The 15525-nt window shown below is 41.3% G+C and overlaps 1 protein-coding gene across 1 annotated transcript in view; it reads left to right on the plus strand.

Annotated features, from left to right (window-relative positions):
• Nucleotides 1–15525, plus strand: part of LOC122816787 (dynein axonemal heavy chain 8-like) — a 9517065-nt gene that overhangs the window by 3521637 nt on the left and 5979903 nt on the right. Inside the window, 1 exon segment of the mRNA XM_044089814.1 lies at nt 2578–2684. Within this exon segment, the coding sequence (XP_043945749.1) occupies nt 2578–2684 (107 nt within the window).

Consider the following 15525-nt stretch of genomic DNA (forward strand, 5'->3'; position numbering starts at 1 on the left):
GAGCTTTTCTCCCCGGGCCTCCAGTGAAAATGGACCTGTGTCCAGTGGACTATCCCGCTTAACAAATGTAAAATAAAATAAATAAACTAAGTCCTTTTGCCTCTCTGACCAATTGTTTGTGGCATTCTCTATCAACAGGAGAGGCCAAGCTATTTCAAAAATCACTATTTCCTGGTGGATTTCTCAGTGCATTTCTTTCATATACTCCTCCCATGATTCTCTGTTGCCTGTACCAATTAGAGCTCTTTCTACCAGGTCAGTGGCTACTACAGCTGTCTTCGTAGCTTGTCAGTCCTTGGGTGACATTTGCCCAGTGGCAACTTGGTCTTTGCCACATACCTTCATCTGTCATTACAAACTTGACCTAGTTTCTAGAGGAAGGGCTTCCTTTGGCTCCACGGTGCTTCGGCATATCCTTCCACGAGGCCATCCAAGAATATCAGGTAGCTGGGGATTCTGACCCATACATGATGAATGGTGACTAAGATAAAATCAGATTAATAGTTATGTACTTTATCATAACTTGGTATCTGTGTTATCCGTAGTCACCATTCATCACGGTCCCACCCTCCATCCTCCCTCCTGAAGGATTGGCAGGAGTTCGGTGGACCTTGTCTGGTGGTGGGTCCTTTCTGTCTGTCTTCTGTCTCCAGGGCAAACTCAATCTGAGGGGTTAGAGAGCAGCAGAGCATTATGGGAGGGGAGGAGCTTGAGCTAAGCTGTTGTCTAGTGTGCCGGCTCGTATCCGATGTCAGATCCTAGACCCATATGTGATGAATGGTGACTATGGATAACACAGATACCAAGTTATGGTAAGTACATAACTATTAATTCAAAAAATGCTTGTCATCACATTCCTACTCATCCAGACCTCAGGTGTTTCTTAACAATTTCTGCATCTAGATCTCATTATCAGTTCTCTGCCTGAGCCTTTGGACTAGCCACTGCACCAAGAGTGTTCATAAAGTGTCTGTAGCTCAATGCAAGTCATGGGGTATCCACATTTTTCCATATTTAGACAACTTGCTTATATTTGCAGTCTTTTTCAGAGTGTCAGGGATCACTTGGGTAAGAGATATCTTACACAACCTGGGATTCCAAGAGAACATTCAAAAGCTCTTTTGACTCCTTCATACAGGATTGTGTTCCTGGGGTGTCAGCTTTTTATCCACAGGAAAAAATAAATCTATATATAGATCTATTTCACAGGTTTTCCACTCAGACTTCGGTCATTGCGAAGGAATATTTTGGGTCTCATGGCATCTATGATTCTCATGATACTCCTGGCAAGACTCCACATGAGGAAGATACAGTGAAATCTGAAGTCTTTTTGGTCCCAGCACCAACATCCTTTGTTTTTTCAAATCTCATTGCTGGAGTTTGTCAGAAGAAAAATCACTTGGTGAAGACAGCAGATATCCCAAAATCCAGGTCTCCCCTTCTCTGTTCCAAAGCAGTTATTCTCCATAGACACCTTGGACTTTACTTGGGAAGTAGTTTCAAGAGGGATAAAAGTACAAGATGTGCTGGACACCAAGGACAGATGCAAGCACATATCCTGAGTTTCCCTCGTCGAGGCCGATTAATCAGCAGTCAGAGTTGAAGTGCAGGAGGGAGCCAGAGCTTTTGCGAGTTAGCCGTTTTTTGTGTCTTGGGCAAGGCGCAACCCATACAGCCTAAAGGCTAGTGCAGCAGTGAGGAATTCAAGCATGTGCTGTTATGGCTAAGTGCAGCTTTTAAAGGTCTACTTTTACTTACCTTGCAAATGGATAAGAGAAGAAAGTTTCAAAACAATTCCATTCTTACTTACTCTCCTGTGTTTCCTTTTGTTACACCAGCTAATATCTTCAGTTGACTATTAAAGAAAGTTCTGACAGAACATTCTGTGCTCTCACAACATACTTTCAAAATGTCACTTTAAGAGAAACTTGTGCCAATACGTCTTGGTCATTATTTAATACCTTTGTGAAGTACTATAAATTAGACATCCATTTCTAGGTTCGGGTATTCCCTTGAGGTCATAGTAATCAAGGATATGTTCCCACAGTAGTTACCCAGAGGAATAGGCTCGAAACTGTCCTTTGTGTTGCTGCAGTTATTTAGTTTCAGCATCAGATAAGAAAGTTGTGGGTTTTTTTCATAGCATTAGCTTTATAAGAAGAGGTCTGTTTGCAGTAATTAATTACTCCTTTAGCTTGCTGCTAATACTGTGTGGTTCCTATGAGTACGTTTTTCATAGAATAGCTTTAATTTTGTCCAGAACTGGAAAAAGGGATTGTGCATTGTGGGATAGGGTGTAGAATTGTCAGCTTGGGAGTTTCACTTACTGATACCCAGGATATCTCTCCAATGGGATACCACAGATGGACCACTTCTCAAAGATCTAATATGACGATATGTGTCTAGAATTTTTTGTTTAGTGTGACACTTAAGTCTTGAAGTATTTTTTTAAAGTCCAGAAGCCTATTTAAGCATGTTCCCCTATCTGTTTGAATGTAAATACTTGACAGTACTTCTTTTATAGTGCATAACAAGGTTTAATCCAAGAAAAAGTAATCATGCCATTTTTTCCCACAGGAATGTAGGGAGCTTTATGCACATTTCAGTCGTCAGTTGCTTGACACATTAGTGAAATCCACAAGACTCTCTCTTGATTATCTTAAAAAAAGAGTTGTTGTTTCCAAGTAAGTTATAAAAAGAGTATTTTTGAAACTGTAGTAAATGTATTTCATAGCGACCAACTAAATGTTTGTGTGACTATTTTTTTTCTAGAACTTATGTAGATAAACTTGTAGCATATGGTCTCAGTTTGCAAATAACTGATTATTTTGTTTGACAATTAGGGGACAATAAAACACACAAATCATCAGGATAAAAGATTTTACTGATGTATCTGGTACCTCGGCTTGCGCCTTCAAAGAATAAATTATGACATCAAGCAGCTTTCTTTATATACATCTTAATACATTCAATTAACTATCCTTCAGTAACAAATCAGTAATTTAAAGTGCCCATCACACATTGCCCGTATTTAAGTATTCATTACATATTTTGTACAAAATTTCAAAGTTGGATCCCAACTAATCACTAACATGAAAGTGAAACAACATCATTCCATTTCCATTAAAAAAAATTTGAACATTTTCAACCATACAACGAGAAATATCAGTTTACATGTTATGAACGTTTGTATCTAATTCCATGTTTAAACCTTTGGGATATAATGTCCTGAAATTATTGATACATTTTGACGCCAATATCAATAACTTGCTGTTATCTGCCTCCCTATTACAGGGTTTGGGTTTGGCCAACACACTGAAAAAGAAAGTTTCTACTGAACCACCATATTCCTGAATAAAATGTGTTGCTACTGGGTTCTCCATCCTACTCCTTCTTATGTCACCCAGATGTTCCATGATTCTTTTCTTGACAGCTCTTTTGGTCTGTCTGATGTACCATTTTACCTGTGAGCACCCACAACCTATGATGTAAACAATCCCCCTAGATTCAGAGGTGTGTGTGTCGCTGGCTTTATAAACCTTCCCATTGATACTGGCCCCATCCAGATTTATGATTTTCCCACAAACTATACAGTTCCTACATGGAAAACTTACCTTTATACGTTGTACTTTATGCAATTTACCATATGATAAAAGCTCTTTTAGATTACTTGATCTCCCAAAGGAAAAAACTATTTTTTCTGGAAAAATATCCCCATATTTTTCATCAATGAGGACTATTGGCCAGTACCTACACACTAAATCCTTTAACATTTCTGAAAAAGGGGAATATTTAGTAACAAAGAAGAGGGAATTCTGCCCATCAACCTCCTTACGCAAGTTAACATGGTGCCATCTGGGACCTTCCACCCACTCCATGGTGCTCAATGGTAGACCTAACTTCCTCCTGGCCTTGCTCTCCGTGGCCATTAAGACATCTTTCTGATAGCCTCTTGTATACAACTTATTCTTTACCCTGTTGAACTCACTCAACAGTTCGTTTTATCTGAAGTATTGTTGGCTATCCTTAAGAACTCTCCATATGGCAAAGATGCCAATAGATGGGGGGATGCATACTATCTGCTGTCAAAAAATTGTTCACAGCCGTATCCTTAGTGTAAGGTCTATAAGCCACCTTAAAACTGTCATCCACGAAAAACTGCCAAGTCCAAATATTGTATAACCTCTTTATTGGTCTTGTACGTGAATTCTAAGCCAAATTGATTGTCCTGCAACATGTTAATAAAGTTTTCAAACTCTTCCATCTTTCCACTACAGATGAATATAAGATCATCAATGTATCTTTTAAAAAATACCATCTTGTTCTTATAAAACGTCATATTGTACAATTTCATTCTCTCAAAATAATCCATGAATAATACTGCATACACGGGGGCATACGGAGCCCCCTTTGCAGTCCCTTCCAACTGCAAATCATTTCCATCAAACATAAAACAATTATGCATTAATGAGAACTCTAAGAGATGGATCAAAAAATCTGTTCTCAGACCCTCCACTAACATGTTGCTAATTGCTCTTAATCTCCATTCATGTTTTATGCTCGTATATAGGGACTTCACGACTACTGTGGCCCAATACAACTCTTCGGACCACTCCCTACCCTTCAACAACTCTGCCAACATTTTTCCATTTTTAATGTGAGTACTCACTTTATTTAAGTTGTTCTTTAGATGAAAATCCAAAAATATCCCTACATTTTCAAGAAAGGCTCCTTTCCCCGAGACTATTGGTCTCACGGGTGGATTTTGAATGTTTTTGTGTAGCTTGGGAATGGTTATTTATTTGCTGCACAAACTTGATGTTCACAGACAACTCTGATTCTACTTAGAACGAAACAATTCAGGTCAACGATTCAACTCTTTGTTTCCTTTTCAGAGTCAAAGAAGGGTGCCTCACTGACAAAAGTAACTTTGTCAAGATGGCTATCAGATTGCATTTCCTTCATTTATAATTTACAAAATGCCCCCTTGCATCAAAAAGTAAAGGCCCACTCTACTAGAGCTATTTCAAACTCATTAGCTTTTTCTGCGAGGTTACCATTAGACTCTATTTGTGCAGCACCTACCTGGTCAACACCGTATACCTTTATCACTCATTACAAAGTAGACAAGGCCTCCAGGGACAGGACCCTCTTTGGTTCCACAGTTCTTCGGAATATACTCCCATGAGCCACCCGAGAAGATGGTGCTTGGGATGCTACCCATCAGTAAGAATGAATGGCGAGATAGAACAACTTCACATAAAGAAGTTATGTGCTCACCATAACATTCCATGTGAGTTGTTCATCTCGCCTTCATTCTTACATTCCACCCACCAACCCCCATCCAGTCTACTTGAGGTCCGTATAGAGTGCTTTGTCTCTAATCCAACTCTCTGAGTGGTATATTTATACTACTAAGCAGTCATGCAGCAAACAAGATCTGAAGGAAGAACAGGGTGCATCATGAGATAGGGAGTTGGCCTCAAGTTGGTTGAAGACCTTGAGCTTTTGCAGTTGGCCAAGTCAGGTCGAGGATTGGCTCCGAACCCATCAGTAAGAATGAAGGCGAGATGAACAACTCACATGGAACATTATAGTGAGTACATAACTTCTTTTTTTTTTTTTTGCATTTAGTTTTAATCTGTGCCTTCAGCTCCAGTCATTTGTCTGCATTAACTCTGTCTGCAGTGTATTAACATCATTGGGGGACTCAGTGATTGCTCCTAATTTGCAGTCGTCAGCAAACTTGGACAGCCACAAGCCATCCAAGTTTGCCTGGATTTCTGAGAAATAAATTCTGAACAGTAAGGGGCCCAGCACAGAAATCTGTGGTACACCACTGGTGACTGGTCTTTTGCTAGAGTTTAAGTCACCCACTTTGACAGTATGTGTCCTGTGGGTGAACCAGTTGGCTACCCATTTGGTAATGCAGGGGTTAATTCCCAATTGGGAAAGTTTCTGTATAATACCTGAGTGGGAGATTGTGTCAAATCCCTTGGTTAGATCAAGACCAGTGGTATGCCCTATCTTCCCCTTGTCCGGGGCCATGATGACTTTCTTGAAGATGTAAACCATGTTTAACAGGCATGATCTACCTTTAATGAATCTGAACTGGGTTGGGTCCAGAGTTTGGAGATTACCTATGTCCTTCTTAGTAAATTCCATAATGTTTCTTTTCATGGTCTTGCAGATGAAGCTAGTCAGGCTTATAGGCCTATAATTCTCAAGGTTGGTTGATGATCCCCCTTTGTGCAGAGGGATTACTGTTGCTGTCCTCCATTCTGCCAAAACATAGCCAGTTCACAGGGTGTGGTTAAACAGGGATTGAAGTGGGTCTGCTAGGTCATGTTTTAAGTTGTTTAAAAGGCAACCTGAGATGTTGTCTGTCTCACTCGTTTTGTACATACTAAGAAGACAATGAGGCTTGGGTGTTCGTTTAAGTAGTTTATTGCATACAAACACATCAGGATGGATGGCAGGAACATTCAACTTAAACAAACTAACTAAATGAATACTACATACATGCATGCTCTCACTCTGGTTGCTCACTCAAAATGGCACTCTCACTTGCACGTGCTCAGTCCATTCAGTGGTCTCAGCACGTGCCCACTGACTGGAATGCTTCTTACAGATATATCACACACACTGATCTACAACCTCCCTCTTTACTGAGCTGTCTCATATAAATTATGACATTTCAATAGGCATGCAATTATACAGACACTAATAAAGAAAACAGCAGTCATGTCCAGGTTGCCGTGTATCTGAAACTAGGTCTGGAGATGCGACCTGATTTCGTAATATAATAGTTAGGACTGGTAGTAGCAACAGGGACAGTCACTGGGGAATGTCCTGCTTGAGGACTCTCAGGGATTTTTTTAGGAATAGGGATTGCTGATGGAATGTCCTGTAGAATAGGAAGAGTGGACAAGTCACTCTGAGAATTAGAGTCTTTGTCACAGGCAAGATGCTGTAACATTGGCTCAGACACAGGTAGTAAATGTTTCTGATTTTGCTTAAATTTTATTTCTTGTGATTCCACAATGTATGGTCTCAGCTCTTGGCACAAACTTTTCACAAATCCAATGTGATCAAAAGCTTTTGATGTCTGCACCCTCACTATCTCCCCTTCTTTTAATGAATAGAGCGGATTGCTGGACTTGTTATAGTACGACTTCTGGAATAAATGCTTTTCAACTGTTGGGCTTTCACTGCTTTGTTGTTTTTAGCACATGGAACCAATAAATTGCTGCTGATTGGTAATGTGATATTCTGCCAGTAGGGCCAACCTTGCTGTGACCTCTTTGCATCCCCCCTCAACAACAAGTACAGGAGGTTCTTTGCCCCGTTTGCACCCCACCCCCCCGGGGGAATCACCAAGAAATCCTGTCCTCTACAATTGGTCCCTGGTCTCCTCTATGCTTATCCCCCAACCTCTCTAATCCCCAAGTTTCTCCAGAAAGCATCTTGATTGGAGAGCAACATCATCCTCATTGCCCCTTATTGGCCTTGTCAGATTTGCTTCCCCTTTCTTTTGCCTCATCTAGTTCACCCTCCTTGGATTCTAGATCCAATTCCAGACCACCTGTCTCACCCGACAGACATGATTCACCCAGACATGTTAGGCTTAAAGTTGACTGCATGGTTTCTCCACTTACATTGATAGCCAGACAACCCAGGCTCTCTTCCTCTGCCCATCACATTCTTTTATATTTCCATAAAGCTTCCACTAGGAAGATTTACAGAAGTAAATGGAAAATATTTCGTTTTTGGACACAGCAAAAAGACAATTGACACTTTTTCAGCACCAGTACATAAAGTTTTTGAGTTTTTAGCTACAATTTTTAATATAGGGACTAGTTCCTCAACTATTAAAGTGCAACTAGCTACAATTTCCTATTTTCATATAGGAGTTAATAATTCCATCTTAGCACCTTCAAAACTTTGTAAGGCCTTTATCACAGGTACCATTCTTCTGAGACCAGCTTTTAAAGATCAATCTCCACCATGGGATTTGAATTTAGTTTTACAAGTTTTGACTCAAGTCTCCTTTTGAACCATCAGCAAAATGTGAACTAAAATTTTTAACCTGGAAAACTATCTTTTTGTTAGCCATAACCTCTGCTCAAAGAATCTCTGAATGTCAAACCTTGTCTTCTAACTTCCTTATTTAATACTTCCTAGAGATAGGGTAGCACTACGAACCAACCCGCCTTTCTTCCTAAGGTGGTATCAGAATCCTACATCAATCACTCTATTAACTTCCAGTTTTCTTTTCAAATTTCACAAACAAAGGAGAATACATGTTACATTTGTTGAATGTTCACAAACTTTCTGTTTTCATAGAGCAAATAATTTCAGAAAGACAGATCAATTATTTGATTCTTTTGTAGAATCAAAATTGGGCAAGCCAGTTGTCAAAGTAACTTTAGCTAAATGGTTAACTGATTGCATCTCATTTCTTTGTAACAAATTGGGTTTGTCTTTGCCAAAACCTTTGAGAGCCCATTCATGTAGGTCCATGGCAACTTTGTCAGTATTTTTATCGAGGTCTTCCATAGATGATATCTGTGCAGGTACAACTTGGGCTAATCCTCATACCTCTATTACTCATTACAAATTGGATCTGGTCTCAAAGGGAAGCGTAGGCTTCGGCTCAACAGTGCTCAGGAATATCCTTCCATAGAGTCCTCCCAGGATTTGAGGAGCTGGGAATCTGTCCCAGTTGTAGAGGAATGAATGCAAATTGACAACATCAGATAAAGACATTATGTACTCACCATAACATTCCATCTATCTTGTCCATTTTCATTCATCAACTCCCCTCACTCCAACCCACTACCATTTGGTTTGTGATTTCTGGAGGAACGAGAAGATAATAAGGGATCCAATGTCCCTGCCTTTTGAGCTCCAGGTACTGGTTTTTCATTCTAGTGTTGTTTATAATGTTCTGTGAAGTTAAAATGCCAGCAAACAAGATCTGAAGTATGGTAGAGGATTAGATCATTATGAGTAAAGGAGAAGCTTGAGAGTTTCCAGTATCCATGAGCTGTAAAAAGCAGCCGAGTCAGATCCGAGGGTTAGAGATCAATCCATTTGTTGGGAAGAATGAAAATGGATAACACAGGTGGAAATTTATGGTGAGTACATAACTTCTTTTTCTAGACTTTTGTGTCTATACAGGGCACTGCTAACTGTCACTCTGTGAAGTGCAGCACCACACAGACGCAAGGCTTAAATACGAGCAAAGAGAAGTTTTAAGCTAACTACCAATCAGGAAAGCATACAATAAGCCTTCCACCAGCAATCCCCAACTCAAACAAGTTAGATCAGCACACATCTGCCGCAAGGGTGCAAAACAACACCTTCTTAAGGTAGAATAGCTAGCTGGTTTGGATACCATGTGTTGTAACAAGACTACACATACTACCTACTACAGCCCTGCAACTAATAGATACACTGTATTACACTGCATCGTTTAGTTGCAGGGCTGTAGTAGTGTTGTAACAAGGCTACACAATCTACCTACTACAGCCCTGCAACTAACAGATACAGTGTAATACAGTGCAATTAACTACTTAAAGCAGCAGTAGACAGCACATTTGTTTGCCATAAAGTGCAAAAATAAGAGCAAATAGCTTAAGAAACTGCTAAGGTACAGTCACAGTATATAGGAGAAGTGCAAAAAAAACTTATTTTTGTTTTTTCAGTAGTGAATTACTGTAGGTGAAAGCAGATTCTCAGCAATCAGTAGCAAAATCACCAAACGACAAGCAGCTCTAAGTATCTATGCCAAAACCTGCACAAATGCTGCTGGTAATTTTTGGCTTTTCCCTTTGTTAAAACCTTTCTTGACTCCTTTAGGGTAGTTATTTAGTACCATTGCTTGTATTTTTATTTCCTTTCTACCTATTCTAGTTTAAAAAAATAGACTATTCTTTTTCCTTATCCTTTTCTCCTTCATGTGCTAAAATGGCTGAAAAGCCAACGTGGTTCAAAAACTGCACTCCCTGTGGGCATAAGCTACCCAACTCTAATGCTCACAGGGAGTGCATATATTGCTTAGGAGCAGCCCATCTAGAAACCCCTTGTCAAATCTGTGTAGGCTTTACCTCTCAGATCATAAGAGATAGATGCAATAGATTAGCTCTGAAGGATTTGCGGCCTGCTTCTGCTCCTCCCATTTCAGCTTCCATCTCAGGAGCTCAAACCTCAACCAAGAAATCCAAATTGAATTTGGAGCCCAGGAAGTATAGGATACACACTTCTGTCTGGTCTCCTAAACCTGCTCCTCCATCAGAGCTGCCTACCAAACAGCCTAAGCATTCAGATCTGACTTTTTTGAATCTGACATCTAGGCTTCAGTCTCCATTCTTACAGGAGACATCCAAAAGATTGCCCCATCCTCATTCCACTTCATCTTTTATCAGATCCTCCTGAAGCCAGTCTGAAGCAGATGTGGATAGGATGATTAGGAAGTACCTCAGAGCTCAGATCCAGATGGGGGTCTTACCGGCACCATCTTTCATCAGATCTATGAGCCTTCAACCTCTATCCCATTCCTTTGTCTCGCCTTCTCTGATCTGTTCAGAGATTTTGGAGCCCTCAGATCTGAGATCCCCAAGAGACAAAGAATTGGATCCAAAGACAATTACATCTTTGACTCTGACCGTGTCCCTGACTTGTTTGGTGCCAACCCACCTAAAGCAGGATGACTTTCACAGCCGAAGCTTCAGTGCCGGATCCAGGGATATGCCTTCAACTCCAAGGCTTTCAGAGCTGTTGCTTCCACCTTGGAGCCTTGGCATCAGACAGGTTGGGTCCAACTCCTCCCTTGTGGCAGGAGTTCAGGGGAGGTCGGAGCCTAGCAGCACCTGGAGCTTCAGCACTGGTGAGGGTGATAATGACTTCTCCTGGTCCTTCTGCTTTTGAGGTGATGGAGAGCGCTTTCATTTACTGGAGAGCACATTCTACTCCTGCTTCTTCGGATGCTTCTTCGGATCCTACCTCCATACCTCCTTCAGATCTGACTTCTGAGCCTTATCAACCTATCCCTTAGGGACAGCCGGCTCATATGAGCTTCCAGGCAGTTCCTGCACAGGAATTTCCTTTATCTTCTGGTACCTCTGCAGATCATTCCACTAAAGAAGTCCCCCAGAAAAGATTGTGTAAAAGAAGACACATAGTTTCACTTCAAGAATCTTCAACTAAAGACAACCAACGTCTATGAAGGGGAGGGGTCCCCGAGATCTCCACTAGGAGACATCTCCTTTGGAGACATTATAGAGATCCTCAGCCAGAAAGGTGGATGGTCTTCCAGCACTCATTCCCAGGAGGAGTCAGTGTTCCTACAAGCCTTCTGCTTCCACCTATCAACATACCCCTCTAGCGGATGATCTTATAGATGTGGTGTCTCGATGGGCATGAAAGGAGCCGGATACAGTGGAACCATTTCCTCTATCTTCCAGACAAATTTCTTACTCCCCCAAAGACAGTCCTTATTAGAATAAGGGAGTTCCCGTGGATGGTATGATTGTGGCAGGAGCCACAAAAAAGGAGATAGCTGAACAAAGGTCTTCTGTTTATCCTCCTAATAGAGAGTTCAGTTTTGGAAATCACATTTATACCTCACTGACCTTTGCTCTATGGTTGCTGAACTACTTGGCACATTTTACAAGATTGCAGAGAGACTGGATTAAGGAACTCTCTAAATCTAGTCCTGGGTTTGTGTCAGCGGAGGAACTTAAACAGTTTTCTTTGCAGTTGGCCACCCTTCAGTCGATTTCTAATGCATCCATGAGGTTAATTTTTCATGCTGCAGAAGGTTCCTCGTGGGTGGTGGATTCAGACATAGCCATTAGGAGACATACTTGGATGCTGTTATGTAATTTCGCAGATCCCTTTAAGTCTTCTTTCATCAATGCTCCCTTTGTTGGATCTTCTTTGTTTGGCCAACAGTAAAAGAAACACTATCCCTTAGTGAGAAAGATGGAAAGACCATGTTTGCTATGGGAATCCATTTTTCTACCCTACAGAGAGCCTTCCCTAGGAATCAACACAGAAGTTAAAAGATGTGAACTTAAGCCATTTCACGTCTTGGAGTTTATAGGAGCTCGCCTGGAAACAACCAGTCAGTTGGCCTTTCTTTCACCAAACAGAGCACAGTCCTTAAGACTGCATTTCAGAGAGATACTTTCACACCCTTCTTCCCAGCAAAACTGATTCTTCTGGCCCTAGGAGCAATGGCTGCAGTGATTGCCTTATTACCATCTGCTCATTTCCACATGTGTGTTCTTTAGTGGACTTTACCAGTTCAATGATCAATTCTTCAACAGCCTGTGACCCATCCTCTAAAACTTTCTTGGGTTTGCAGGAACTCCCTACTTTGGTGGATTCAGTCTGACAACGTTTGTCAAAGTCTTCCCTTTGTATTCCCACCCCCAGTAGCTATGGTGACCACGGATGCCTTCCAAATGGTGTGGGGGTGCATTTCTTGGGACGAACTGTCCAAGGGATGTGGTCCCCAGAAAAGACCAATTTGCATATCAGTGTCCTAGAGATGAGAGCAGTCCTGCTAGCACTACAGCATTTCAGAACTTTCTTCCTCTAGGGACAATTACTGTCCAAATGGACAACATGTTGGTGGTTTGTTACATCAGCAAATGGGGGGAACCCGGTCCTACATCCTTTGTCAAGAAGCAATGAGAGTGTGGCAGTAGGACATCATCTACAGCAGCTTTCATCTGCCAGTGCACATACTGGGGAAATCCAAGGTGCTAGCAGACAAAACTCAGAAGGACTATTTTGATGCCTTGCAAGTGGTCTCTCAGTCAAGCAGTGGTGGAGAAAATCTTCCATCGATGGTGCCAGCCTTGCTGTAATCTCTCTGCCTGTCCCCTCAACGAGTTGAGCAGGTTCTTTGCCCTAATCCCCTTTCAAGGAGAGTCACCAGGAGATGCTCTGGTCCATGTTTTGCCCTCCAATCTCCTTTATGCTTACCCACCCATTACCTCTAATCCCCAAATTTCTTCAGAAAGCACTCCAGTTAAAAGCAGGATATCTTCATTGACCCCTTTTGTTCTCATCAAATGAGGTTCCCCTTCATTTGGTCTCATCTCCCATGTCTACCTTGGACACTGGATCCCTGTCCAGATCTGATTACTTATCCCACAGGGATGGCTTACCACGACATTCCAGGACTCAAGGTGACCACATGGTTTCTCCAATTCTAGTGATGGCTAGACAGTCCAGGCTTTCTTCTCTGGTTTGCCAGATTTGGATATCATCTCAAAAAGCCTCCACTAGAAAAGAATATAAGAGTAAATGGAAGAGATCTTCTTGAGCACATCAGAGATAAATGGATCCTTTTACTGCACCTATTCTGGATGTTTTAGATTTTCTTGCTTCAATTTTTCAAGAAGTAGCTAGTTTTTCAACCATCAAAGTTCAATGATCAGCCATCTCCATTTGTCACACTGGAGATAATGCTTTCCTTCTAACTTTCGCTAAGTTATGCAAAGCCTTCCTTAAAGGTACCTTTTTGCTCAGACCTCTGATTAAAGATCCTTCTACACCATGGGACCTTATACTTATGTTGCAAAGTTTGACTCGGTCTCCTCTTGAGCCCTCAGCCAAGTCTGATCTCAAGTTTCTTTCTTGGAAAACAATCTACCTAGTGGCCATCACCTCAGCTAGGTGAGTTTCTGAACTCCAGGCAATTTCCTCAAAATCACCTTACTTGATATTCCACAAAGATAGGGTCACTTTACATACTAATCCATCTTTTCTGTACAAAGTAGCCCCTGAGGTGAACATCAACCAAATAATATATTTTCCTGTGTTCTTTCCAAAATTTTCTAGTAAAGAGAATTTATATGCTTATTTTCAACTAGGTTTGCCCTTACCCTTGCCAACACCTCCAAAAGCTCACCCAACTAGATCCATTGCTACTTCATCTGCTTACTGCGCCACAGCTTCTTTTGATGATATTTATGCTGCAGCCATTTGATGCAATGTTTATACCTTTATTGTTCACTTTAAATTGGATCTCATTTCCAGAAACAGAGCTGCCTTTGGTTCTGCAGTACTCCAGAACATCCTTCCATGAAGGCCACCCAAGGTTATTGCAGCTGGGAACTCTATCCCATTCATTGAAGAAAGAATGAATGAAAATGACAACATCAGACATAAAAGTTACGTACTCAGCATTATTTATTTAACATGTATTTACTAGGAAAGTCAGACTTGGAACAAAGCCAATTTTCAGCAGAGGCTCAGGGAGAAACACTCCAGATGCGTGTCTTTGTATCATGGGAGGAAACCGGAGCACCCGGAGGAAACCCACACAGATGCAGGGAGGACATGTAGACTCCACACAGAAGGGCACCCCAGCCGAGAATTGAACCAGAGAACATTTTGCTGTGAGGCAAGAACGCAACCGCTGCACCACTGCATTTTTCATTTTTATTCTTAGTCAACTCCCCCCTGCCCCCTCTCCATTGTTTTTGGGAGTGATCTGGTAGAAATTTTGAAACCACTGTTCCTGCTTGAGCCCCTATTCTATCTTCATCTTTTATGTGGACTATGACCACTTTTTTTCTGACTGAGCAGGAAACTCAATCTGAGGTAGTACAGGGGTCTGTTACATTATGGGTAAAGGAGAGAGCTCAAGAATCCGATCCAGTAGTCTGAAGGAAATGCAGCAGAGCTGGATACGAGACCCATTCATTGAGGAAGAATGAAAATGAACAACACAGATGCATATTTATGGTGAGTATATAACTTTTATTTTGTCAAAATTCATGGTTCTCCCAAACCCCGAGAGCATAGCCTACCAAAGCAGAAATTCTTTTACACTAACTCTCTACAAACATGTAAATGCTTGCAATGAGGCTGCTGTACCTTCTAGAAATAAGACCAGATCTAATCCCAAAAACAAACCATACAAGTGAAATCCTTACCTTAACAGGCTATATAACAAAAGAAAAAAGTCATGGCTAAAATCAGAAGAACTCTCATGGAGACAAGAGCTCTTTGATTCAACTAAACAAGAAACTAAGATGTCTAATAAAGTCCGACAACGCCATTTACAAGGTCAAGATAGCCTCCCAGGTTAAGGACAGTCACAAGAACTTCTTCAGCTATGTCAGGAACCTTAAAGGTAATACTCAGCAGTGTGCAGAACTGGTGGTAAATAGCACAAGCTTCACTGACCAGAGTGACATAGCAAATCTCCTGGATGATGAATTGAGCTCTAACTTCGCCCCCCACACTACTCCCTGTGAAATACTTACTAACATATCCACCCCATTTATCAACGGGGAGTAAGTCCTGCACATGCTTGCTAAGGTCAAAAACACTGCTTCACTGGGCCCTGACAATATCCCTGGTTGACCCCCAAATAACCTAAAACATGACCTAGCAGGACCACTTGAAGCAATTTTCAGCTACAGCCTTAAAACATGTTATGTGCCCAGTGAATGGGGGGTGCAACAGCCATCCCTCTCCATAAGAATGGGCCTTCAG

The sequence above is a fragment of the Protopterus annectens genome, chromosome 1.part1 (genome assembly GCF_019279795.1).
Source record: "Protopterus annectens isolate FY-2018-M chromosome 1.part1, PAN1.0, whole genome shotgun sequence".
NCBI classification, from domain to species: Eukaryota; Metazoa; Chordata; order Ceratodontiformes; family Protopteridae; genus Protopterus; species Protopterus annectens.